At 43.5% G+C, this 25,440-nt stretch overlaps 1 protein-coding gene across 16 annotated transcripts in view; it reads right to left on the bottom strand.

Moving 5' to 3' along the window:
* MTSS1 (MTSS I-BAR domain containing 1) overlaps positions 1-23,663 on the bottom strand; it is a 175,480-nt gene extending 151,817 nt beyond the window's left edge. For 7 of the 16 annotated variants that reach the window (XM_073330170.2, XM_073330174.2, XM_073330171.2 and 4 more), the window contains exon 1: positions 22,734-23,662. In XM_073330170.2, the coding sequence (XP_073186271.1) occupies positions 22,734-22,805 (72 nt within the window). In that variant the 5' untranslated portion in view covers positions 22,806-23,662. Of the gene's footprint in view, positions 1-22,733 lie in introns of all 16 variants that reach the window. The other 9 variants (XM_073330184.2, XM_073330180.2, XM_073330185.2 and 6 more) reach the window with 4 other exon arrangements.
* Between the last annotated feature and the right edge of the window lie 1,777 nt (positions 23,664-25,440).

Below are 25,440 nucleotides of genomic sequence, written 5' to 3'. Positions count from 1 at the left end.
AGTCAATTTAGCGGGTCTAGTGAAGACCCACTAAATCCACCGCAGATCGCTCTGCCGTCGACTCCTGTACTCCACCTGAACGAGAAGCACAAGGGGAGTTGACAGAAGAATGTCTCCCATCGACATAGGATGACGGTACCCCACGTAAGTAGATCTAAGTACACCCCGTAAGACCCCACGGTAAGTAGATCTAAGCTACGTCAACTTCAGCTACATTAGTCATGTAGCTGAAGTTGTATAACTTAGATCGATCTCCCCCCAAAGAGTCAAAGGTGCTAACATGACCGTGAAACTGTCTAACATTAAACCGTGTCAAATAAGGTTTGGTATACAGATCCCATAGCCCTGCTTAGCACCATTGCAAACACAATTAAACATCTTTTTAACCTTTTATTACAAATGGGGGGGGGGTTACTATTTAAAGCATTTGAAATGTAGAATAAGGCTTTCATTTGAACAACATCCCTTGTTCCTTTTTCCACTCTACCTGGGGAGAATTTTTTTGAGTAAAACACCTTGTTTGACAGTCTTTCAGATGGTATCAAAGATAACTGTCTTTTTTGGAGGGGAACTTAATTGAGATGGGTTGGACCTGTTATAAATGCAGTTTATAAATGCAGCTGAAGTTTGACCCTTGACCCTGTTTAGATAAAACAAGACATACACAAGAAGGGAGAAGGAGGAACAGCAAAGACAAAGTGCAGCTTCTGTCTCTGGTGTTAACTTTCGCTTGCAATCTCTCTTCTGGAAAAATCACAGGCACAGCACATGGTCTTATTGGCCACTCTGAGACCTGGCAAACTTATACCAGCAATGGGCTGTTTAGGGCATTGCTTTTAACAGCCTCTTTCTGATCACAGACTCAAAGCAGCATAGCAAAATATACACTTTCGGCTGGCTAAGCCAGACTCTAAGACAAAAGGCAAACTGAGAAGGATAGCAAAGATAAGAAAGAACGTGTGGATGGAAAACGACATACTCGGTGGTGGGGGGGGGGAAATGGGGCGGGCACAAAGTCTCACATCCCAGGTGGTATTCAGGATTTAGCCAGAGCCAGTGGAGAGGACAATGTCATCTGGTTCCCTCTCTGGCCCAGTCTGCTCAGCACCTCTCAGGATTAGGACAAAGAAGATCCAGGTCCCAGCAGACAGTGGGGCTCACTCCTTCCCCTTCTTTTAATCAGCCAGCATTGCCGTCATCCCCCAAAATCTCCTTCTGAGGACTCGTGGTCCTCATTATTTTGTCCACCAATTAGGCCTAGTTTCTAATACCCTAATTTTGGTTCACTGTTTTCCTGTCCCCAGGCTTTTCTTGGTTACCAAGAATTATCTTAACATTGTTCTTGAATTATATCAGTAGGCGTTTTTGTTAAGACTAATTCAGTCTGTCTCCCTTTTGCACCTTTTCCCATCAACGTTTATTGGCATAGGTTATTGTGACATCTTACAGACTTTCACTCACTCTTCTCAGTTGAGCTCACAATTAGGATAAACTGGTAGGCCCCATTACCACAACAGTTCTATTCAGAATAAGTGTCAAGTCCCCCTTTGACCTAGCTTCTCCCTCCCCGCCCTAGTACAACCAACTGTCCATGCCCTCCCACAAATAATTCCAACTGACTAGGGGTTAGAGAGAAAAAGAGAACTGTGTTCACTTTAACAAATGTGTAAGACACTCAGTTACTGCAACATGGTACAAGCCTAGATAAAACTGATGCCCATTTCTGAGAATACGCATTCCAAATAGGAAGTTATTATATGCAAATACAATTGTTTGTAGTAAGGCATATCTGCCCTCAACAGGTTTCATCTCTGCTTCTATCAAATGAGACAGAAGATAGTCTATTAATTATTTATATCACCACAGTGTCTAAAAGCCCTCGGCATGGACCAGGGCCCTACTGTGCTAGGTGCTGTACAAACAGAACAAAAAGACAGTCTTTGCCCCAAAGAGCTTACAGTCTAAATATCAGTCAAGAGGGAAAAAAAAGATGATACAGTCATACAAATTGGGAAATACAAAGAAACAACAAGATAATAATGGTCAGCATGATAGGCACTGATATCAGTGTACCAGTACACTAGCCGTTGTCCAGTTTTTTGCAGACATTATCTACTCTTCAGATTTTGTATCATGCAATACCGTATCTGGTAACACCCCAATCTTACAGGAATTCTGCACCAGGAGTGGCTTCTTTTGCTAACTGCTCTATATGACAGCAAATCAGAATGTCAGATCACAATGTGTTTATTAACTATAATCCAGTGGAATTTAAAAATAAGGGCCTGACCCCGGCAAGCCTAATCATAATTCCCACTGAAATCAGCGACTCGGGTTCAAACCCTAAAATTGCTAGTGATGGTAGATAAGTATCAGTGTCAATAAGTCAGATTAAGATATTAAATACCTCCAAAAAAATCTTTTCACCTAATCGAAGAGACTAACTATTTTACCAATCTTGTATTGATTTGCTAAACCAAAACCAAGTTTATTTGAAAAGAAGAGCATTGTACTTGGCAGGGTTAAATCAAAGGGATATCTTCAGGGCAAAACAGAAAGCAGCAGGTTCAAAAGGACACACCAGTTTCCCCAACAAAAGTTTCATACAACATAGCCAATTTAATGTAAATTTGGTACTTACTGTTCTCGGATTCCTCCACTTTCCTAATATTATTTCAACTCAGCTCGCTGACAAGTCTTAGAAGCCTCATTTTTACAGTGCATTTCCTTAATCAAGTTCACAGCTAATTGATTGGAATGCATCCCCTCTCCCCCCCACTTTGAGAAATGTCAGCAGACACAAACCCCAGCATGAAGCTGACCACATGTAATTAAAGTCAGCTTCAGAACATGCAGACGCTGAAGTATAAGGCTGAAATCTTGCCTGCACTAAAATCAATGAGAGTTTTGTTACTGACTTCAATATGGCCAGGATTTTACCCTGAGATTTTTTCCAGGTGACACCCCAAATCAGCAAGGCCCACTCTTAATGAACACCAGGAAGTGAGGAGGCCTCTTTGTAATTCCCACATTCACGATTCCTTTAGAAACCAGATTTTGCAGCCAATGGCTCTGCACTTGCAGAATTGTATTGTTCTTATTGTTACTATAACACAGGTCAAAGAAGTACCTTGCTGAATCAGGGCCTAAGTACATACTGAAATTTCAGTCCATGAATAGTCCCAATTACCTCCCTGTCCTTCGTACCTTGCTGCATCAGTGCCTTATGAAACGCACAGGAGATGATTGTTACATTTGCCCTCCATACCACCATCAGGAATTGGGAAGGAAACTCAAATCTGGACTACCAGAGCATTTACAGTTCGGCTATCTGCTGCCTTCTGAACACCAGCAACCTCACAATGTAATTAATTTAATACACTACCTATTAGACATGAGAAATGAAGACTCTTTAACTAGAGAAATGGCAGAACACTACACTGGCCTTTCCATCATTAACAGCAAATATCGAGAGAAGAACAGAATGAATCAGAGGACTGATAATGAATTACACAGCCTCACCCATCTCAGGGCTTGTCTTCACTGCAGCAGTTAGCTCCAGGTCCTTGTTGAGCCAGCCTTGCTTGAGTGAGAGCAGCCACCTGGCAAAAGGCTTGAGCTATACAGTGTTTGGATTAGGAGGTTATGAGCTGTGCTAATTCGAAAGGTAGTCTGTAGCTGCATCCTCGCTGAATTACTAGCTCAAGCATCAACAGCAACGGGGCTTCCAGCTACACCCCTAACAGGCCAGCTAGCTTGAGTTTAAAACATCATTTACCTCAAGCTAGAGATGGGGCGGGGGAGGAGAACTGGGCTGGGGGCAATGCTTGATTTACACCCTGCAGTGAAAACAAGCCCTAAATTTCTGATTCAAGTCTGGCCAAGGTGAGTAACAACAATTGGCTATCCTTGGAGAGCCATGAATGGCCTGTGTGTAAAATGGGAAATTCTTGTCCAGTGACCACATCTCTCACAAACAAGAAGTCACTCCACAGCTGGCAACCTCTGCAGAAAGGCCCAGGGGTGAAGATGTATGAAGGAGGCCCTTCCCTCTTATCCCTAGAAGTAGCTTGTGCATAACTAAAACACCATACCAAGATAGGAGAAGCCCTGCTATTATCCTAGCTGTGACTGTTCTGTGGGTGGAAAAAATTTCCGTCTCTAGGGCTATGACACCTTTCACACACATTTATTTTAATGAATTCAGTAAATCAGTCAGGTTGCCATGAACCTGAACCTAAGTATGTCTACACCTCATGTGGAAGAAATGGATGTTAAAATTTTATTCAGGGTGGTAAGACCCTGAATAAAGTGTTTTATGTTCAGACAGAATTGTCAGCCATGTAAATGCAAGACACCCATTGATGAGTTAATCACTGCCATCTCCTTAAACCTATCAGTATTACTGAAATCTACTACTTTGAACCCTTTTCTTTCAACAGTAAGCTGGCTAGAGTGTCTATATGCAACGTATGCATTATGTATGTGTATGCCAGGAACATTCAAAGCACTGACAACTAACAGCAGGGTCTAAGGCTTTACTGGATTCTCAAGCAAAATACAAGCTGACAACTAAGCTTAGCATTCCAGTGGCAGCATTACACTGCTAACTGTGCCTAATGGTACAGAGAATACGGACACCAGTCATGAATTTAATTGTGTCACAGGGAGACTCAAGAGAGAGTAGAGACAAAATATAACTTGGGAAGGGGAGATTTTGTGGTACCACCTTGCCACACAGAAATCAAATTCAAATCATCATCTACCACTTCCACAAATCTTGGTTCTCTTTGTTTTTAAGCCTACCCACAGAAGCTGCATCAATGTAATTAAATTGGTTTCTAAATTGATTTAGTTAAATCAGTACAAATCCTTTCACGTGGACATTCTTAAACTGATCTAAGAGTGGCTGATCGCGATTTAGCTTAACTTGATACCAAAATAGCAATTTCTTAGTTCAATCCTAATTGAATCCCTGAATGTTTGCTCACTTGCAATCTAGCAACAAGCCCACCTTCTAGCAGCATGTGTGTGTTGTGGTTTTTATCTGCACTTCACTTATAGCATTAATTCCTGTATAACCCCTTTGGCTAGCAATAACTCACTCTGCGTTTCCACAGCTCTGACCTCTCCCCCACTAATCTTCTATATAAACTCGTATTTTGTAATTTCCAATTATTCCTATCCAGTAGAAAATGTTCTTTCCCTTTAACCTTCAAGTCAGCCCCTTCTGAAGCCAAATCAGCAGTTTGTTTCCTCACCCGCCCCCCTTTTCTGGAATTTAATTCATGTGTATTAATTATGGTGTCCCTTTGAACCCTTCAACCAAATACTTCTGTCAACCTAATCTTGTGAGGTACTGAATGCCCTGAACTCCCAGTGAAAGCAGTAGGAGTTGAGGATGCTCATCAGGTCACAAGATCTGAGGGTAAATATTTATCCTGTCTCCTCCAGCTAGGGTGACCACAGGTCCTGATAAAATCAGGACTGTCCCGATATTTAACCCTTTCTCACGCATCCCGATCGATGTACAATTGGGACCCCATTTGTCCCAATATTCAAGTAAGGAGGTGAGCAGGAGGGAAGCGCCAACTCTGTGGGTGCTCCGGGGATGGCACACGCACAGGGAAAAATTAGCAGGTGCGCTGCATCCACCGGCAGCCAAGCTCCCCCCTCCTCGCCTCCTTCTCTCCCCCCAGCATGCCACGTCCCCACTCCTTCCCTTCCCTCCCAGGGCTTTAGCACCCCCAACACCTAATGGCTGTTTGGCGACACTTAGGACTTTCCAGGAGGAAGGGCGAGGAGCAGGGATGTGGTGCACTCAGGGGAGGAGGCGGAGAAGAGGCAGGCAGGGGCAGGGACTTGGTGGAATGGGGGCAAGGCGAGGGCAGTGCAGGGGCGAGAAGAGGCGGGCAAACACCCACCAGGCAGAGGGGAAGTCGGTGCCATAGTCCAAGGCGAGTTGTGGGAAAGGTGAGCGGCAAGCCAGCAGCAGGCGGGGAAGTTAAGAGGCAAGCGGTGGTCAGGGAGGGTGAAGAGGTGAGTGGTGGGCCAGCGATGGGCAGGGGGTGTGAGGAGACAAGCGGCGAGCCAGCAGCGGGCAGGGGGTGTGAGGAGGCGAGCAGTGGGTGGGGGGACTGAGGAGGGATGCAGCAAGCCAGGAGCAGGTGGGGGATGAGGAAGGACGCAGTGGTGGGGGGCCCAATATGGAGGGGGCGGGACCTGGGGCAGCATGAGGGTGGCGCCTGGGAGGAGCAGGGGTGGACTGTGGGCAGGGCTGATGGCACCCTACCTCCAGCTGAGGAAACAATTTATGCAGGACCATCTGGATGAGGTTTATGGAGAGCAAATAAGGAGGAAGAGGTGGTCCACTGGTTAAAACACTAGCCTAGGACTTGGGAGACCTGGGTTCAAGCCCCTTCTTTGCCACAGACTGTGTGTGTGACCTTGGACAAGTCACTTGGTTTCTCTGGGTTCCCCATCTGTAAAATGGGGATAACCAATACTTCCCTACCTCAAAGGGGTGTTGTGAAGATAAAAGATTGTAAGGTGCTCAGATACTATACAACAGGGGGCTATGGAATTTGGCCCAACAGATTGTCCATTAAATTTGTAAGATTTCATCCTAAGAAACATTTAATGCAACATTACTTTTTTAATTAATTGGAAAAGCAACTATATACTTGCTTTGACTAAAAATCCTTGTGTGATTTAAGACTACTCTGGAAGAACAACAACAAAGAGGTTTTAAGTGCAATGTTTCATTGTTCAGTCTGAAATTTCTGATTTCAAAACAGCTGATAAAGGAAATCAATTTTTTTCTTTAAATGTTAGAGTCATTTGAGCTCAAGTGTTATCTGTAAAAGGGGAAGGCTTCCTTTATCTTTCAAACCCTGTTCACAGTATGAAGGGAGTGTTGGGCAGATCAGCTTCAGGACATAAGTCCAAGGGCCATCTATTGAGCAACTTCATGGTTTACACAACAAGTCAGACATTTGTAGTTTTGGTTTTTGGGAGGTTTCTTAATGTTAATGATTTATCATTTGGGATCTGTTTTCTCAGAACTAACCTTATGCCTATTGAAGAACTTGGTTCTTTAAATGTCAACTACTGTGTTTTTCCTTGGAATTTATATTTCATCACAATAAGACACTCCAAAGTATCTACAGTGACACACCTTGGTGTTTAGCACGCTCTGGTTTTGGCTGCTTGCCATCCAACCATCAAGGCGTGTCATTATTAGACCATATCTTATTGCTTAGTTGGTTGGTTGATGGGTGATTAATTGCAGCGTGGGTGAGTCCTCTCCTCAGATCAGGCGATTCATGTACTGTAAAGGTGGGAAGGGCACTGTCTTTCTACTTTTACCTCTCCTCCCTGACTGACTAGCCTGCGGACTGACAAAGGAAACAGTGAGTCCTACCCTGTCAGTATTTAGCCAGTTCACAATTAAAACTCCAAACCGTGTCCCCTCAAGGCAGGGGTGAAAGTGCGCCAGTACGTTGTACCGGTAAAAAGTGGCCACTGGTACCAGCCGCTGGTACCAGCCTGGGCAAAGGGGAGCACTTTGGATTCTGTGCACGTGTGGGGGTGAGCCCATGGTGTTCGGAGTGTGGGAGGGGGCTCAGGGCTATGGCAGAGGGTTGGGGTGCAGGGGTGTGAGGACTCCGGCTGGGGGTGCGGGCTCTGGGGTGGGGTCAGGGATGAGGGTTTTGGGGTGCAGGAGGGTGCTCCAGGGCTACGGTGGGGAGAGAGAACTCCCCCAGCTCTCTCCCTGCAGCAGCACCTGGGCTGGAGGAGGAGAGGCGCCTCTCCCCGCCATGGCTCCGGGGCTGGGATAGGCGCCCCTCCCTTGGCCCCCGCAGGTCTGGGCCAGGGCTGGGTTCGGGGAGGGGTGACCCGCAGCCGGATCTGGGCCTCTGGGTCCGGGCTGGGGCCGCCCTGGCAGGTATGGACCGCGGCATAGTTGGGGCCAGAGGGCCGCCACCACCGTGGCAGGTTGGGGGCTGCGGCATAGTTGGTGCCGGGGGAGGGACACCCCTCCCCTGGCCGCGACAGGTCCCCAGACAGGTTCCCTGAGCGCCCGCGCGGCACTAAATAGGCTGCTGCACAGCTTACAGGGAACGTAGGTCATGATTCTTCACGCAGGAACGAGTGTAGAATGGTCACTCCCTGGCGGATTTGGGAGTTGCTAAAAGAGGTGATCTAAAAATGGCTCTCTTCCTTCTTTCAGGCCAGTAAACCTGCAAAGGTAGTTAATATATGAACTGAAACAACTGAACAACAATCACCTTGAGGTCTAAGAACATCAAGCTTGAGAAGAGTAAAGATTCACTCTCTCCAGAAAAGGATATTGATCTGGTTTATCAAGAAACCAATACCGCACAGATATAGATGCGCAAAGTAAGGCTATACTTGATGAAGAGGGCCATACTTACACGGATTATATCTAATGGCAAGGATGAGAAAGAACCAAATTGCTGGTGCTGACCGTGCAATCCAAAATAAATTTAAGGGTCTTGACAGCTTAGCAAAAGGAATTAGTGAACAGTTTATGATGATTCTTTATCTACTTCAAGGAAAAAGACTGGCTTTCCTTAATAGTCTATGTGCATGTACTGCGAATGACAAAGGTGAAGGAAAGACTTAGATGAAGCTATGATGCACATTGCTAATAAAACCGGTGTTAGGTGACTCCAGTCCTGGTGTCAGTTCCTCCTATGACATTCACCAATGACAATTACTGCAAAAGACGCAGCAAAAGTTTGACTCTTTGCTTGTGCTAACATCCATCACATACACAACCTTTGACAGAACCATCTGAACGTCACAGGATGACCTGGATGTACTACCTATTTTAGGGAAAAAATTGAGAAGATGGTTTGACGGTCCCACTGGGGTGGGAGGAGGAAAAAAAAAGAAGAAAATGGGGAGGAAGCAGGGTGAGGGCAGCGGGCAGAGCAGTAGTGTTACTCATCAAAGCCAGGAATCTCCACTTCCTCCCCTCAAGCCACAGCTTCCCTCCCTGCAACCCACATTTATCACATTAACAGCTCACTGTTTAGAGGCATTAATACAAAAATCATGGGCGTTAGCACAGGGGTTCTCAAAATGGGGGTCGTGACCTCTCAGGGTGTTGCAAGGTGGTTATATGGGGTTTGCGAGCTGTCAGCTTTGTGGGGCTGACAACCCTGAGCCCCCATTAAATTACCCCCCTGCTTTTAATTTATAAGTGGGGTCATACTCAGAAGCTTGCTGTGTGAAAGGGGTCACCAATACAAAAAGTTTGAAAACCACTATGTTAGCACTTCTCAAAAAGTTAACTGGTGATTTCCTTCTTGGGTTTTTTAGCATAATTGTACAACTAAACTTAAGTTTACAGTTCTGTCACCAAATTTCACACACTAGTAACACATCCACAGGCTGCACATCTGTCCTCACAACAACAAAACAATATTAACTCTACTCCTGAACACGCCCTGAAAATATAAAAAAAACCACACAACCCTAAAAATCTTACCCACCCACAACAAAACTTCCCTCTCATTGGTTACCACAACCACTAGAATGATTAGTACTATTAGCACACCACCATGTCTCCAATCAGAACAGAGAGCCTATTGTGCTAGGTGCTGTACAAATATACAAAGGTTACACACAAAGCACAACTGGACTAGACTGGACATAAAGGACACCAGTCTTCCGAAGAAATTTCAATGGACAGAGCAAGGAACACCCAGGGGAAGCAATACAACAATGACCTTAAAATGGACCTTAACCGCTGACAAATATCAACATGTGAGGGGAGATATAGCGGCTGAAAAATCAGTTTGCTAAACCAGAACAACATCTGCTGCAAACAGTTTGTGGGGTTTTTTTTTTTTTTAAGTCAGTCAACAAGGGAAAAGGGCATTTGGCAAGCCAAGAGAGAGAAGTTACAAAACACTAGCAAACAGTACTGCATTTCTCTCCTCAATCCATGGATGGGTTTATATAACTCAAAAGTTAGACTGTGTAGCCACTCACAAGACCATAAAAGCTCTTGCAAAAAAACAGATCATCTTTCACACAGGACAGTCCAATCTGAAGTTTATGATCACCTTTTCCAAGCTTCCCTACTACCTTAATAGTAATAATTTTCTCTCTCATTGGTAGCATTCCCTCTAAGCTGGCTGGTTCCTCCGCTCTTCAAGTCAGAAAGCTGACATTAAAAATAATTAAAGAACCTATCTGAAGTATCTTCAGCTGAATCTGTTTCCCAACAAAATATCAGATTAACTACAATCTTACAGTGAGCTGAAATGTAAACTCAGGCAGGGTCCAGAAATAGTTCATTCTATTTTCTTCACGCAGATCTAGAACAATAGCACATGTATTCTAGGATGTTATTTTGTCTCTTAATGAACAGCACTTCGTTACTGCTGCCTTCATTACCAATTTGTATCTTGCTTTGGTGCAAGTGATTTTGACATATTCATTTCCCACACGCTTCCCTTTCCTATCCTTCAATATTAATATTCCAGTTAAGTGAATCAACCCGTGAAGTTTCTGCAACACCAAATGCACCATACGCTCCATCATACAAGATCTTGAGCATTTCTAGTTTGTTTTCCAATGTCAAGATGTAATTTAAAACCAAGCATTTAAAATATAGTGTTTCAATTCCAAGGTCTAAAAATAAGATTAAAATACTCCATTTCAAATCTTTCTTAAAAGAAAAGTTACTCCATTGTCTGATATGCCAGCCAAAACATATTTTGTTAATCGTATAGCATAAACATGAGAAATCTCAATGTAATTTAAGTCAAGCTTTCAAAATCTGTGTACTGTTAGAATTTCCAAGGCCAGACCAGACCAGAGCTCAATCTAGACCAGTATCTTGTCTCTGACAGTGGCCAATACCAGATGCTTCAGAGGAAGGGATGAGAAAACCTGCTCAAGGTAGTTAATGAGATCAGAGGAAGCTTTTTCATGGTGGCAGGCTGACCCCCAAACTTAGAGACTGTCTTATGCCGTGAAGCATGAAGATTTATATCCCTTCCAAAACTCGTTTACTAGTCACCATTATGGTTTTTCTTGATAGCCATATAAGCATCTCATTCTTTTTTTGGAATCCTGAACATCTCTTCCCTTCAATGGTATCTTATGTACAGTCTTATGTACAGATATTTCTTTTTAGCAGCTTTTAGATTTGCCACCTTTCAATTTCATTGAGCATCCTTTTGTTCTTATATTATGAGAAAGGACAAACAGAAGTTTCAATCTACCTTCTCTATATCATTCATAACCAGCATCTGAGAATATTTTTGTATTAGATGAAAATACACCTACCCTTAACTTGTTGATAGATAATTAGAATAAAGCAGATGCAAGGCCTCTTCATGTTTCTATGAAAATCTTTTCACTCTAACGGATTCCAAAATGCTTTACAAACTATATGCATGGCCTGATTTACAAAAGGTGGTGAGCACATGTATCTTCATGACACCTTTGAAAGTGAAGCCAATAGGCATCCCCATTCACCCATCACTGATATACATGCACCTGTGGGATCAAAGAGGGCAGCACTCCCCTACTAAGCAATACTGCACTGTATTATTTTATTTTTGAAAGGGAAATGAAAAATAATTTCCCCACTTAGTTTCACTTAGAGAACTGTGAGTACCCAGAATGCAACTTTGTTCAAAAGAGAAGCAAGTGTGCACAGAACCTCTCACAAGTGGTAAGGGCAAGCCCATAATCTCATGAAGAGTTCTACAACCGAAGAAAGAAATAATGCTATACACAGAGCAGGATTTAGGATGCAATGGTTTTGCAGCAACCAAAGAAACTCTTTACTCACCAGAACCCCTGCAGGGCCAGGAATGATATGTTGTAGTTAACAGTTAAAGAACAGAATGACATTAATTTCATCTCCTTTCAAAACTAAGGCATCTCAAACCCAACTTCGCTAAAAGGAAAAACATCAAGCTTAAGAGGCTGTACTGCACACAACTAAAAGCACTGACAAATCACAGGAAATCAGGTTAAAAAGGTGGTTTAGCCCGTGTTGCGTTTCAGGATCAGAAGACTGTAGATCAGTGGTTTTCAACCATTTTCCATTTGCGGATCACTAAAAAATATCAAATGGAGGTGCAGACCCCTTTGGACATCTTAGCCAGTCTGCAGACCCCCAGGCATCCGTAGACCATAAGTTGAAAACCATGACAGTAGAGGATTAAAAGGAAAATCTAAGTCTAACCTATTGTTCCACCACTTATGCTACTGTTTTCTTTTCTATTTCTCTCAGCCTAGACAATCTAAACAGACTTGCCAGTTTTACTTTCAGGGCCTTGTGCAATAGCACAATGCTGCAACGTACACAATCTAAAGACTTCAGTGGAAAGCTTGTATGGGTTAAATGTTATAAATTTCACGGAACCACCCCTACTAGTCCAGGGTTTTTGTAACAGCTTGGTCAGCTCAAGAAACTGATCCAGTCATGGTGGAAGTCTATGGAAAACTCTAGAAGAGAACCACCACACCACAGGAAAAAGTATCTCTACTATTTAGATAAGTGGTGGGCGACCGACAGGCTGCATGTGGCCCACGGGCCGCAAGTTGCCCACCACTGATTTAGATACTTCCAAAGCTCTTTCTGACCACCAAACAATAACTAATTCCAGAGCACTGAAATGCAGCCACCTCTTGCAATATGGCAATTTAATGATCATAGCAGCTATAAAAAATTCAAGGGAAGGAGTTGAGGAATACGAATCAGGTGTAATTTTGTTATCAGAGAGCCATTTTCTTCGCTTAGTTCTTATTGGAATAAAGCCCACATCCCAACAGCCCACATCTAAATGGATCTAGTAGTGAAGTACTCACACTGTTTTGTCATAATCACATCAGTCTGTGAGATGTCAAGGGTGGAATGGCCCAAGATATTTGGGCTCTAAAAGCATCCTGCCCTTTCTTGGAGCATAACATCCTGGCTTGAGACCAGTCCACTCACCAGCTGCCAACAAGTGTGACATCATTCATGGCACATTTTCACTACAGGTTCATAAGACCTAGCAAACTTAGTTTCAAGAAAGTAAGTTTAAATACAAACAGACTGGGAAATTATTAAACATGTTAAGAAAATGTATTAATACAGTATGAGAGGGTACACACCCACTGGATATCTTTACGTTTTTTCCACTCTGAAAGTCCCTCTCAAACATATGCAGACCTCCATTAAAATGAGAAGTCTTAACTAGACTCTCTCTTTAAATAGAATAAGTTGTCTGTAGGAGGAGGAAAAAAGCTACCCAGCTGCAGCTATTGCAGAACCTGACCTAGTATCCAATGGCGCATTCTGTAAAAAGAGTTGTATACACAAGAAGATAATTCTAAAGAAGTCATGCAAGGGGAAACGTTTAGTTACATGTTCGTCAATTCAGATTAGAACACCACACTTGTGAGAAACTCTGAAGAGAAGATTTCTCCACAGAGACTCATCAATAGAAGCCTTTCATCCACTCTAACATTACGAATCAGCTCCTGTGTATGCACAGCAGACGCTTAAACCCACAATATTTCAGTTGGCTCAAAACTAAGATTATTAAAATTTCAAGAGGCATCCACTCTGGTTAAGGCATACGGGGTAAATTCTCAAAGCAACACCAGGGCCTACCCATGGCCCGGTAACTCCATTAACAGCACTAGGATTTGATCAGCTAAAATTTTACATAGCCCTTTTAGCCTAAAAAAGTTAATTTATAACAGTGCCCCATACCACACGGTACCTGTGCATGGTACAATATTTTATGCATCTTATGTGCTAACCAGTGTCTCCTTTACAAGAGTCACACCATGCAAAGCATGCTCCACCAAGTCCACATGAGAGACGCCCATGGTTTCAATGCCAATGGTTAAGTCTAACACAGGCTCCCTCAGGCCAGCAGATGAAATGATTTCCAGGGCCAAAAATCTTTTCCCAAGATGTTGAGAAATGCCTCAGCTGATCACAGCTGCAAGGCAGCACATAGGGAGAAAGGGAGTTCTCTTGGACAGCCTGGCCCAAACTATATAGGGTTTTACCCTTTGGATAGTTTCAAAATTCATGATATGTATCCGGGTTTATTACAAGTTTATTACTAGCTAAGAGTAGAAAAACAAAGTAATTTCCGAGCCCCAAGCTAAACACCTAAGCCAAGTTTCAGCAAAGAAGAATCGGAAAGGGTAGGGGGCTACAGTTATTACCAACTCAAAATAAGGCTCAACACTGACGGGCTAACTCCCCCTCAGCTACAGAGCTATTACACAAAAGCTATTTCACAACAACATTGAGGGTCCAACACGCAAACATGGTGGCATTGCTAGTTTAAGGAGAAAGAGGACTCAGACCCACAGGTGATATCACTCCACCACCACCACCCCCTTTCTTTTTGGTAGCTTAAATTGAATTTCTCAGGTAGAATAATCATTAAGAGCACCAAACACAACAAAATCATCAACAACAAGAAGTTAACTCACTTAACTTTACTTATAGCAGACACAGAGCTATAGCTACACTATAGGCCTTACATCGGCACAGCAACACCTCTGCAACTACGCAGCTGTAAGGTCTCCCGTGTAGCCGCTCTATGCCCGACGGGAGAGCTCTCTTCCGTCAGCATATTTAAACCACCCCCCAACAAGCAGCGGTAGCTATGTCAGCAGGACCGCATCCCCCGCCGACACAACACTGTTCACGCCGGAGCGTCTGTCGGTGAAACTCATGTTGGTCAGGGATGTGTTTTTTCCACACCCGACTGACAAAAGTTTGACTGCCAGAAGTGCTGTTGCAGACATAGCCTAGATCAGCGTTTCTCAAACTGGGGTCCACGAGGGCCTCCGGCCCCACTGATCGACTCCTCTCCCTCCCTCCCAGTGCCTCCTGAATGCCGGGGGGAACAGCTGTTCCCCAGCGTGCAGGAGGCACTGGGATGGGGGGAGGAGCAGGGATGGGGCAAAAAGAGGCAGGGAAGAAGAGGGGCAGGGGTGGAGCGGGGCAGGAAGAGGTGGGTCAGGGATAGGGTGACCAGATGTCCTGATTTTATAGGGACAGTCCCGATATTTGGGGCTTTTTCTTATATAGGCTCCTATTACCCCCCCCCCATCCCGATTTTTCACACTTGCTGTCTGGTCAGCCTAGTCAGGGGCGGGGCCTTGGGGGAAGGGGTGTAGTGGGGGCAGGGCCCAGGGCTGAGCAGGGGTCTTGGGGTCCTCGGTTCGCTGAAGTTTGAGAACCGCTGGCCTCGACCAGTATCTCAGCCTGCATCCGAAGATTAGCACAAACAGCACAGCACTGCTCCGCTTTTGCCTCTTCAACAGCTTGTTGTTGGCTAGTGACAGTGCGACAGACAGAGATAAAACAGCCACTCACAGAATAGCCAGCTATGGATCCTTTATACACTATAATCCCACAGGTTAAAGTGCTCCAATCAGTCCCTTCCTTTAAAAACCAACACAGCTGTTGTACCCAATGTTTTTGGCCTCATGTACATCGGGGGGGGGGGGGGGTTGGGGGGGAATCCTCATGATCAGACTTGGATGAGCAACTGTAGAGATTATCTTCTCCACCTTCAAACAAGGGGAAACCATCAGTGAAGTCTGAGGCGCTGACAAAGTTCAGAGAGCACAGTAGTGAAAGCCAGAATCTCCTGAACTCAAATCCTTGCTCTAAGTCCTATTCCATTTACAGCCTTGGGGAAAACGTCACCAAAGCTCCAAGCCTCACCTTGCCCTTCTGTTAAGGAGGGGATAAATATTCCTACGGTTCCCGTTCCTGTGAAGCTGGGTACTAGCCTTTGTAGAGCACTTTGAAGATGAAATGCACTATGGGCTCAACCCTAGTGCCAAGCATTCCGTCTTCAATCCAGCAAAGCACTTCCGTGCAGAAGCAGTCCCACTGACTCTACAGGGACTTCTTATGTGCTTAACGTTCAGCACGATCTATACATTTTAGTGCTCTGCTGGATTGGAGACGGTATATAATGCTAAACTGACAAACCTAAACACAAAGAGAAAACAAATCCACCCTGCTGAGAGGCCCTCTGGGGGGACTCCTCCTTATTAATTCAGAGCCCCCCTGATTCTGTGGGTTCAAAGTAGACCCATGCGTCTTTTAAGTATAGCTGTCATTTTATTATTCTGCTCTGTGACATGGGATTCTTCCCCCCCTCCTCCATCGAATACCTTGTATAGACATTTCCATGGACAGATCGCTACTTCCCTCCTGATTAAAAATGGGGATTTGTAACTGAAAAGCTGAAAACACCAAGACAATGATAGTGGTGCTTCTAGAAGATATTCTATACAGATACACAAAAGTGCTCCATCACTTAGAGCAACAAATAGGTGACCAAGAGACATGCATACACAGTACAGCACTTGCTATTGTATACGGCTGGTTTTAATGCACCTTTTCCAGGTTCAGAACCGAGGAAGCGGTGAACTCTGAGACACATCAGTGTTTGTTATGTATTAACCAGTGCTGGGTGCATAATTACAGAGTCTCGTTATTCTCAAGCATTTGTTCCGTTAATTGTATTTTTTATGCAAAGCTGCACAACCTCTTCTAGGCTACAACACTGGAAACCTTACTATGTAGCTAGCCCAAGGCAATCTGCCTGATCGGAAAGGATTTTTTAAAATATTTTTTCCCTCCACACTATATCAGGAAACAAAACTGCCCTCTAAAGACTTGAGGGGCAGATCCTCAGCTGCTGTAAACTGTCATCACTCCACTGCAGATGATTTACACCAGCTGAGGATCTGCTGCTAAAAAGAGGTTGTAGTTATGCATTTTCATCTCTCTGCCACAATTGTATGGAACATACCAATAGGCCCAATACACTGATAAGCATTCAGTATTTCTTTTCCTAGACTATCACTCAAGCTTCGTGATAAATTCATGAGATTTTTTTCTTCTGAAGTCCTTAAGACACTTACAGAAATATTCTGCAGCTGTTTGTAAAGAGCAAAGAATTTCAGAGAAAACAAGCTAGTTGCTTGCACAAATTGCAAACAATCAGCTGTATTTGCTATCCACAGAAGTGTTGACAGCAAAACACCTATTCTAAAAAAAGAAGCTGCATGGAGAAAAAAAGAAACACACTGTATAGTATAAATACAGGAGTCCCTATGCTTGAAACAGAGCTCGTCTTCAGGAATCATGGGAGAGAGACATGTAAATTCTAATGTAGTATGCATTGTGGTAATCGAAGAAGTCCTTCTCTCATCTCCCTTCCCCCCCAAAGTCTACAACTGTGCTTTGCACATTTATTTAAGTTAACCATTAAAAGAAAATAATGCTAGCCATATTAGAAATTGGATGGCTGGAAGACCTTAAATTCAGCTGTAGTATCTATATTTTACTTCAGTTTTGTTACTACCAGCTTACTCCAAAGCTTTTAGAGACAGCTTGTTTGAGAGATGCTATACAAAATAAAGTCAGGGTCCTGGAAGCAGATATATGCGGGCAGCCTCTTGTGTTTGCACAGATCTGATCACGGGACCAGGACCATTTCACGCCATATTTGTGTGGTAACTGGCTCAGCACTTTGCTTACCCCAACAATGGCTTAGCATTGTTCGAGTCACATCACAAATATTTTCATCTGTTTTTCAAACGTGCATTTCCTTGTGTTCATACCAAACACAAACAAAAATGCCACCAGCTATCCCTAACCACCGAATCAGTGGTAGAACCTAACTACCAAATTGCTTCAAGAACTATAGCCATTTCCCTTGTGGCATCCTGTGACAAATTTTGCCATGTACATGGTTTACAACTACTCTTCACTCTTCCCATACTGAAAATACACTGACAATCGGAAAAATACTCAGTACTTAATATTTCTCATCTCTCAACCACTCATATACATTCTCTTATCTATTCTCCTTTTGGGCCCACTCAGATTTCTATCCTTTCTATATCTCTACCAGCAACAGCCTTGAACATTTGACAGCAACGATACCACATTCCCATCCGAAAGAGTATTACTAGCCACCACAGGGCAAAATAAAGTTAGTGGTGTCTCTCCAACTTAGCATTAAAAATAAAAGTCACATCAAGTCTTTGCTCTCAATTACTTCATGGAGACTTCAACTAAAAGACTATAAAAATTTATATTCTCTTATAATTAGGCCTCTGTATTTCCATCCCTTATTAGGGAAGTGGGCACTGATCCTTAGAAACATATGTTTCTATTCTCCAAGAAAATGTATATCCCCTTCTTGTATCTTTAAACTGCAAATCCCCCAGCACCTCCTACATCTGGACAAATGAATGCAAATATCAGTCATCTTTTAAGATTTGTTTTCATAAAAAAAAAAAAAAGTGGTTAAAAAACCCTGTTCAATATAAGTCCAAGCAAACTCATGGATATAATCAATGTAGGCCTGCCTGTTATCATTTATTTGTATGCTAGGAATGCCTGGAGACCACAATCAGGACCAGGGCCCCATTCAACCAGGTGCTGTACAGAGCAATAGCTCCAACAAGCTTACAGTCTGAATAGACCAAACAGATGAAGGGTGTGTTGGGGAAAAAGGATGCAACATGCAAGCAAGAGTGATGAGTGGCACACAGTATCTTTGTTCCCTTTTTGGGGTGAGGGAGGAGCGAATAATTATAATGTGGAATAGTGTGACTAAAGTGGAGCGGGAGGGAGTAAGTTAAGAAGAGCACAGAATTAGGAATAAGAAGGAAAGGAAGAGCAACACTGAAAAGGGCGAGCATGATCTGCATCTAAAGATAGGATTGTTTGAAACATGCTCTTTAAAAGCTCACCACAAAATGATCTCCACACATTTGCTGTACGCGATGAGAAATACTGAAATTAACAGCGTACTACTGTACAGTGCTTCTCAGTGTTTTCTTTCCAGAAAGGAGTTACAATCCATTCAGATCAAATGCTATCTTCCCACAGGGAGCTACAGAAAGCACATTACATTCACAGGGAAAACTGTACAATGTTAGCACAGCATATAAATCTACTCCTCAGAGGGCACAAAGCAAGTGTTTATTTTTTTAATTTGGACCACTTTGAAAGAGATCTTACATATAACATCTGTACATTATCACCTCAAGAATAGATTGTAGGGAACAATAGTTCATTAAGAATGGACAGCTAAATTTCTATGATTCGCTTGAATTCTGAAGTTGCCAAATCCTGATTCTGGAGCAAAAATACCAAGCATGGGACCAAATGTGAACTTGTCAAACCTGAGTCTGTCATAGTGAAGACCCTGCATACTCCATGATAAATCTGACCTAAACTTTGCAGCAGAGGGCCTGGATTTTGCCTACACAGCAAACTGTAAATTCCACAGCAGAGTAAGATAAAGTAAAAAACTGAAGGGGGAGGGGTTCCTGAATTATATATTAAAATGAACAATACAATATTCCTTGTGTTATTTAATTTGATATTCAATTTAATTGAGAAAGTAAATAAGGAAGTGTTATTTACTCCTTCTCATTACACAAGAGCTAGGAGTCACCAAACGAAATTAATAGGCAACAGATTTAAAACGAACAAAAGGAAGTATTTTTTCCACACAATGCAGTGTCAACCTGTGGAACTCTTTGCCAGAGGATGTTGTGAAGGACAAGACTGTAACAGGGTTCAAAAAAGAACTAGGTAAGTTCATGGAGGATAGGTCCATCAATGGTTATTAGCCAGGAAGGACAGGAATGGTGTCCCTAGCTTCTGTTTGCCAGAAACTGGGAATGGGCGACAGGATGGATCCCTTGATGATTACCTTCTGTTCATTCTGTTCTGTTCATTCCCTCTGGAGCACCTGGCATTGGAAGATAGGATACTGGGCTAGATGGACCTTTGGTCAGACCCAGAATGACAGTTCTTATGTTCTTAATTATACAATGCTCCAAATTTTTTAATTTACACATAGCTGCCAAACTTTGCACTGAAACCACACCTGCATTGTAGAAGTTGCTGGAAAACAATTTGGAACTTTTGGCACTTCGGAAATTGAGAGAAGCAGTTTATGACTGTGGACTAGAAGCAAACTAGTTCAATGTTTCTGCTAAGACAACCAGCATTAGACTGGTTAAGCTTGCTAACATAGTCATAATTAAGTTTCAAAGTTAACACACCATTGAGTCTATTGGCGGAGATCACACTTTGAAGCTATTCTTTACAGGCTCAGAAGCCTTGTCCACTCTAAGGAAAGGTGGGCATCAACAACAGAACAGCTGAAGTGGTGCTAAACATAGTTTAAATACAAGCACAGATATGGGCAAGCAGTTCCAAATGGAATATATCTGCTTCTATGCTTGCAATCAAACAGTGTTCATCCATACCCATTGTTGACACATGCAATGGGTACTTTAACACTGACTCTCTGTTCACACTCTTCAGATTTGGGGTTTTTTCATCACAATGACTAAGAATAAAAATTAATAAAATGAAAGGGCTGGATTCTGTTGCAAATTCCACACCACTGCAGAGAACACAGGGCTCTGGCTACAGCCTTCCCATTATGGGAATTACGGACAGATCCTGCAACAGGATAAGTGGGCAGACCCCTGCTCAGATCCAAACAGCTTTGTAAGGAGTCCACCCCAAACAGTTCCACTTGTACGAAATGGTCCTTAGAAAGCTAAGTTCCATTTTACTGCAAAGGTACAGCTAGCTGAAAGCACCCATTAATCTCTGAAAAAATTATTTTTGTAAACTATCATTATCCTTGCACATAATTAGTAAAGACAGCTAATATTTCATTAATTGCATTAATGTAATTTAATTGCTTTGTTTAGACTAAACAATAAGGAACATTGTGCTTGTTTATCTAAACAGTGATCAACAGGGGTAAGAATTGGGGCAGTGTTCTTTTTCTTTAAATCTAATACACCCCTTCTAGCGTTCAGTCTAGAAAACAGGTTCCACTGCTAGTAAAGATTTTTTTTAAATCCACACCTATTCCCATTTCTGTAAAGCAGCAGTGTTAAAATCTTTCAAGTGAGCAGAGTTTCTGTGCACGTAACAGTGCATAAACACACACAACAGCAGCAGCAAAACAAGATGCATCATTTTCATTGGAGAGAAGTAAAGACATGTTCTGCTCTTCTCTATTTAAATTTTAAAAAAAAACAGATTTAATCTGGCAGAACAAAACATCTGCTAAATGTTCTTCTTGAGGTATAGTTAATGAAAATTATTACAGGGCGGAGGTTGGGTTTTTTTATGTCTTTTTAATGAAACCTACACTTAGTGTAAAGTAAAAAATAAAGCAAAATTTGGAAAAAACTACACTTGAATTACAGAATTCTCCTGATACACACATACACACACCTCTCCCCCAAACCTGCCGACTCTTTACAAGCCATGCTTTTAATTAAGATCTGTTTTGATGAAAATGCATGTGAAACCAACCTAAAAAATAATTCCTGGACCAGATACCTCCCCTCCCACACTGTACATACAAAAAAACATTAATTTCTAATTAGTTTTTAGCTAGTAAAACTGAGCTTCCATCCAGAGCACATCCACGCCCACCAGTGAATCCCTCACCTCTGAGAACTACCTCCACCTGGCACCCTCAATTCCCAGCCCTTCTAGGAAGAGTCCTGTACAAATTAAAAATACATTACAGCATCCTACAGCAATGATTCTAAACAGTGTAACACTTCACTACTGGCTGTATGTAGACTATAGCTGGATTCCCTCAAATCTAGCCCCTCATCTATGCCCCATCCACGAAAGGCATCTTGCCCTTGTTAAGGAGAACATTGTACAGTATTCCGCAAGAAGAGCTGCAAACACTGTAGTAACGTTATTTTAAGCTATAGTGGTTTGGGACCGTTACTGCAGAGATACTGTAGTTTGGTTTTTTTTAAATGAGACTAGGCTAGAAGATCCTCCCTATATATACATACATACACACACATACACACATACATATCCTGCAGAGAGGCCCTTTGCAGTCAAGGATGCAGTCAACACCCCTTAATTGATGGCTCCCTTACAAGAATGATCTTCATAGATTGTGATTTCATTTTGCAAGGGGGCAAAGCTATGAGAACTGATGCACTTTGCATTTAAACGGACTCAGGAAAGGGCAGCTACCATCCATATGAACATACCATATACAAAAACATTAATCACAGATTAAGATACAGTTTCAACCCAGAAAAACAAATATACTTTTTAGTATCTGCAGGTCCAGATTCTTATGTTGCACTCATCATGGTGGTATATTGATGCCTATATTGCCCCTTTCAGCCCCACCCTAGGGCTTTCCAACACACTATAATAGGTGTCCTACACTGAACCACTACTGGCCTTGTTGCATTTATTGTTAGGAATGGCACAGCCTAAACCAGTTTTAAAAAACGGTATAGGAAACGTAGGCCCTAAGGTAAAGAGACCTAAACTTAAACGTTCAGGGACGGGCACTGCAGGAGAAGGACGTGGTGTCCTGCAAGTAACTCAAGAGTCAAAACCATCAACAATTACCTAGCATACTGCAAAGAGCATTTATAACTGATGCCACCACGCATCCAAAGATTAAACATGGGGTCTCTGTCTCACCTACAAACTAAAGTAAGGGGCTTTGGGTGGGGTAGGGAGTTAATGCAATGACCCTTCAATGCAGCTGGAATTTATGGTGCAATCATGTGGTGCTTGTAAAGTTTACCCAGCAAAGGTTAGTAGATGGCTTCCCGGCACCTGGTCCCCCACTTCCCTCTCAATCACTTACCTTCATGTCGCTTATGATGGTCTGGAACAGCCCTCCAAGCGCACTACATTCCTTCTCTATCACAGCCTCCATTTTCCCAGCTCGATCACACAAGAGGACACAGACACTGCTGCGATTTCACAACCCTAAAAAAAAATAATCGCCCCAATCTCCCACCTCTAAACAAAACCTGAGCAGCTCTCTCTCTCTATATATATATAAAGGCAAATCTAAAGGCAGCAGGGAAAATAACTGAAATCCTTATCTATTTTTTAAAAAATCCCAATGTTATTGGTGTCTATTTTCTACATACAGTCCCCAACAACCCCCCCAAAATGTCCTGAGATTTAAAACGAAGCTGCTACTATCCCCCCACACAAGGGCAACAACAAAATCCATCCTTGTGCATAATGGGTCATGCCCACAAGTAGGATCAAACCTGGTATTTCAATCTAAAACAGCATCAGCTGTTTAAAAATACATTTAATGCACCAGATCTGCTGCCTACCAAAAAAAAAAAAGAAAATAACTATTCATTTAAGGCAACAAATCTGATCGCAAAGAAACGCATTTAATACACCCACGATACAGCTTGCACTTAAAAAAAAAAGTAAAGCGCCTTTAACAAAACAAATCAAAGGCTTGCCAAAAAAAAAAAAAGAAGCCTAATGCATTCAGAGCAACAAATTAATATTTCAATTTTAAAAGCCCAACTGCATTTATTAATGCGCTCGATCGCCTGGCTGCCTCGGCGGGAGGGGAGCCAACTACGAATCCAATGTTTCCAGAAAGCCCCAGTACACGGGATTCAGCGGGTCTTTATTGGCAACCCCACCCCCGCGAGCCACCCGGCCGGCAGAGCTGCCCCCCTCTCGTGCCCCTGTGCTGCGCTGTGACTGGCCTCTCACGCGGAACGGCGCAGGCACAGCTCCTCTAGCTCTCCTCGCGAGCGCGCGCGCGCCACTGCCCAGGCCCTACTAACTCACCTCCCCGGGAGCGGGGGCGCGTCACGAGCGCACAGTGCCCGCACCGCCGCTGCTGATTGGCTAAAGGGAGAAGGGGCGGGTGGGGAGAAGGGAGCTGCTGGCTCCGGAGCGCGCACGGGAGTGGGAGCCGGACGCTAGCGAGGGAATGGCAAGGAGCTGCCGGTTCGAGTCCCGACTCTGCCACTGTGGGAATGAACGGTGGGGCTGCGCGTCAGGATTCCGGAGAGACTGGTCCTTCTAGGAAGAGGCAGTACTAGGATCCTGGGTTCTGCTCCCAACTCGGGAGGGGTTGGGGTGCTACTGACTTGCTATGGCTTTGCCCCTCCTGCCCCCAGCCATGAGAAGTGGCATGTGAGAAGATCCTGAGGTACAAAAGGCCTATATCCAGAGGGATTAATGAGCTAACCAAAGCGAGGGTGTGTGGTGTTGCAATCAACAGCTTTTTCTACCCTCTGTCAGGCTGGTGTTTGTACTCCCCGCAATCTGCCCCTTCAGTTGCCAAATTGTCATGCAATTTTAAATATAGTGCTCGCACCAAAAACCATGCTAGAAGAATATTTTTAAGGTTGTAAAGTCAAGCATGCTAGGAAATGCAAGAATTAAGGCTGTCTGTGCAGGGGTCCTATGAAAAATTAGTGCAGTACATGATAATTTCATTAAACGTTATCATAATGCACTCAAGCAAGCTGGCCAAATTAATGCTGCATGGGCCCCCTTAATGCTGGCATTTGCTGACTTTAGAGTGCTTGATCTTCTAACCTTAATAATGTTCTTTGAGAGAGAAAGAGTGTCTAATGTCCTAGGTTTTTAAAAAAGCAAACTGAAAAAATAAATTCTATCATGGGGCATCATGCTGATAATCACATGGTTCATCATTAGGTCTATTGCACAGACTTTTACCAGGTAAGCTAATGGAGTAACTGATAGCAGTAGTAGACTGTCATCCTCTATGTGGACTAGCACTAGAGGGGGATGGAATGCTTTGTGCTTGGGTTTCATAGATATTTGCTGATAGCAAAGGCATGATGAGATTTGTGAGTCTTGGGTTCCATCCCAGGCACTGTAGAAGACTGTACTCTCCAAGGCACAAGCGTCTTCTGCCCATTACTCTCTAACTTGATCCTCTTCTACTCTGTTCCCTCCATTCTCTCCCAGTCTACTTCTGTCTCTTCCCTCTCCCTGATTACTCATCCCAGTCCCATTCTCCTCACCTACCTAGTCTGTCGTCATTCCTTAGGCTTCTCATCCTAGTCATAGTCTCCTTGCCGCAGCAAGTCCTGGTTTCATCCCTCTGGGCTCCCACCCCTCCTTGTCCAGCTGGTCCTGGTCCCAGTCCCATTCTCCTTCCCTAGCCAGTCCCAGCTTCCCTTTCTCCCTCCCTCTCTAGTGCCAGTCTCCTTCCCCCAGGCTCCTTGTCCCAATCAAATCCCTATCCCTCACACTTCAGGTGTGGTTCCTGTCCCCTCTGCATTTGAATCAGGCAGCTATCTGCTCCACACTGCATGGGCCACGTGGTGGTTGGGGGAGGGAATTGAGAACACAGGAGAGACTGCCTCTCAGCTCTCCATTCCAAGTCCCAGCTTATAGCACCCCAAAGATGCAATTTAACCTGGAAATTTAACTGCAAAGGTTTTGCAAGTTTCTAATACGCATGTGCAAACAGCAATTTTTAAATGGCTTATAACTTCCCCAAAGTTGAGCAGACTTTAACAGGGTTGGCAAAAGGCACATCCCTGACACAA

Source organism: Lepidochelys kempii, chromosome 2, assembly GCF_965140285.1.
Source record: "Lepidochelys kempii isolate rLepKem1 chromosome 2, rLepKem1.hap1, whole genome shotgun sequence".
NCBI classification, from domain to species: Eukaryota; Metazoa; Chordata; order Testudines; family Cheloniidae; genus Lepidochelys; species Lepidochelys kempii.
This window is presented reverse-complemented; position numbering and strand designations above follow the sequence as displayed.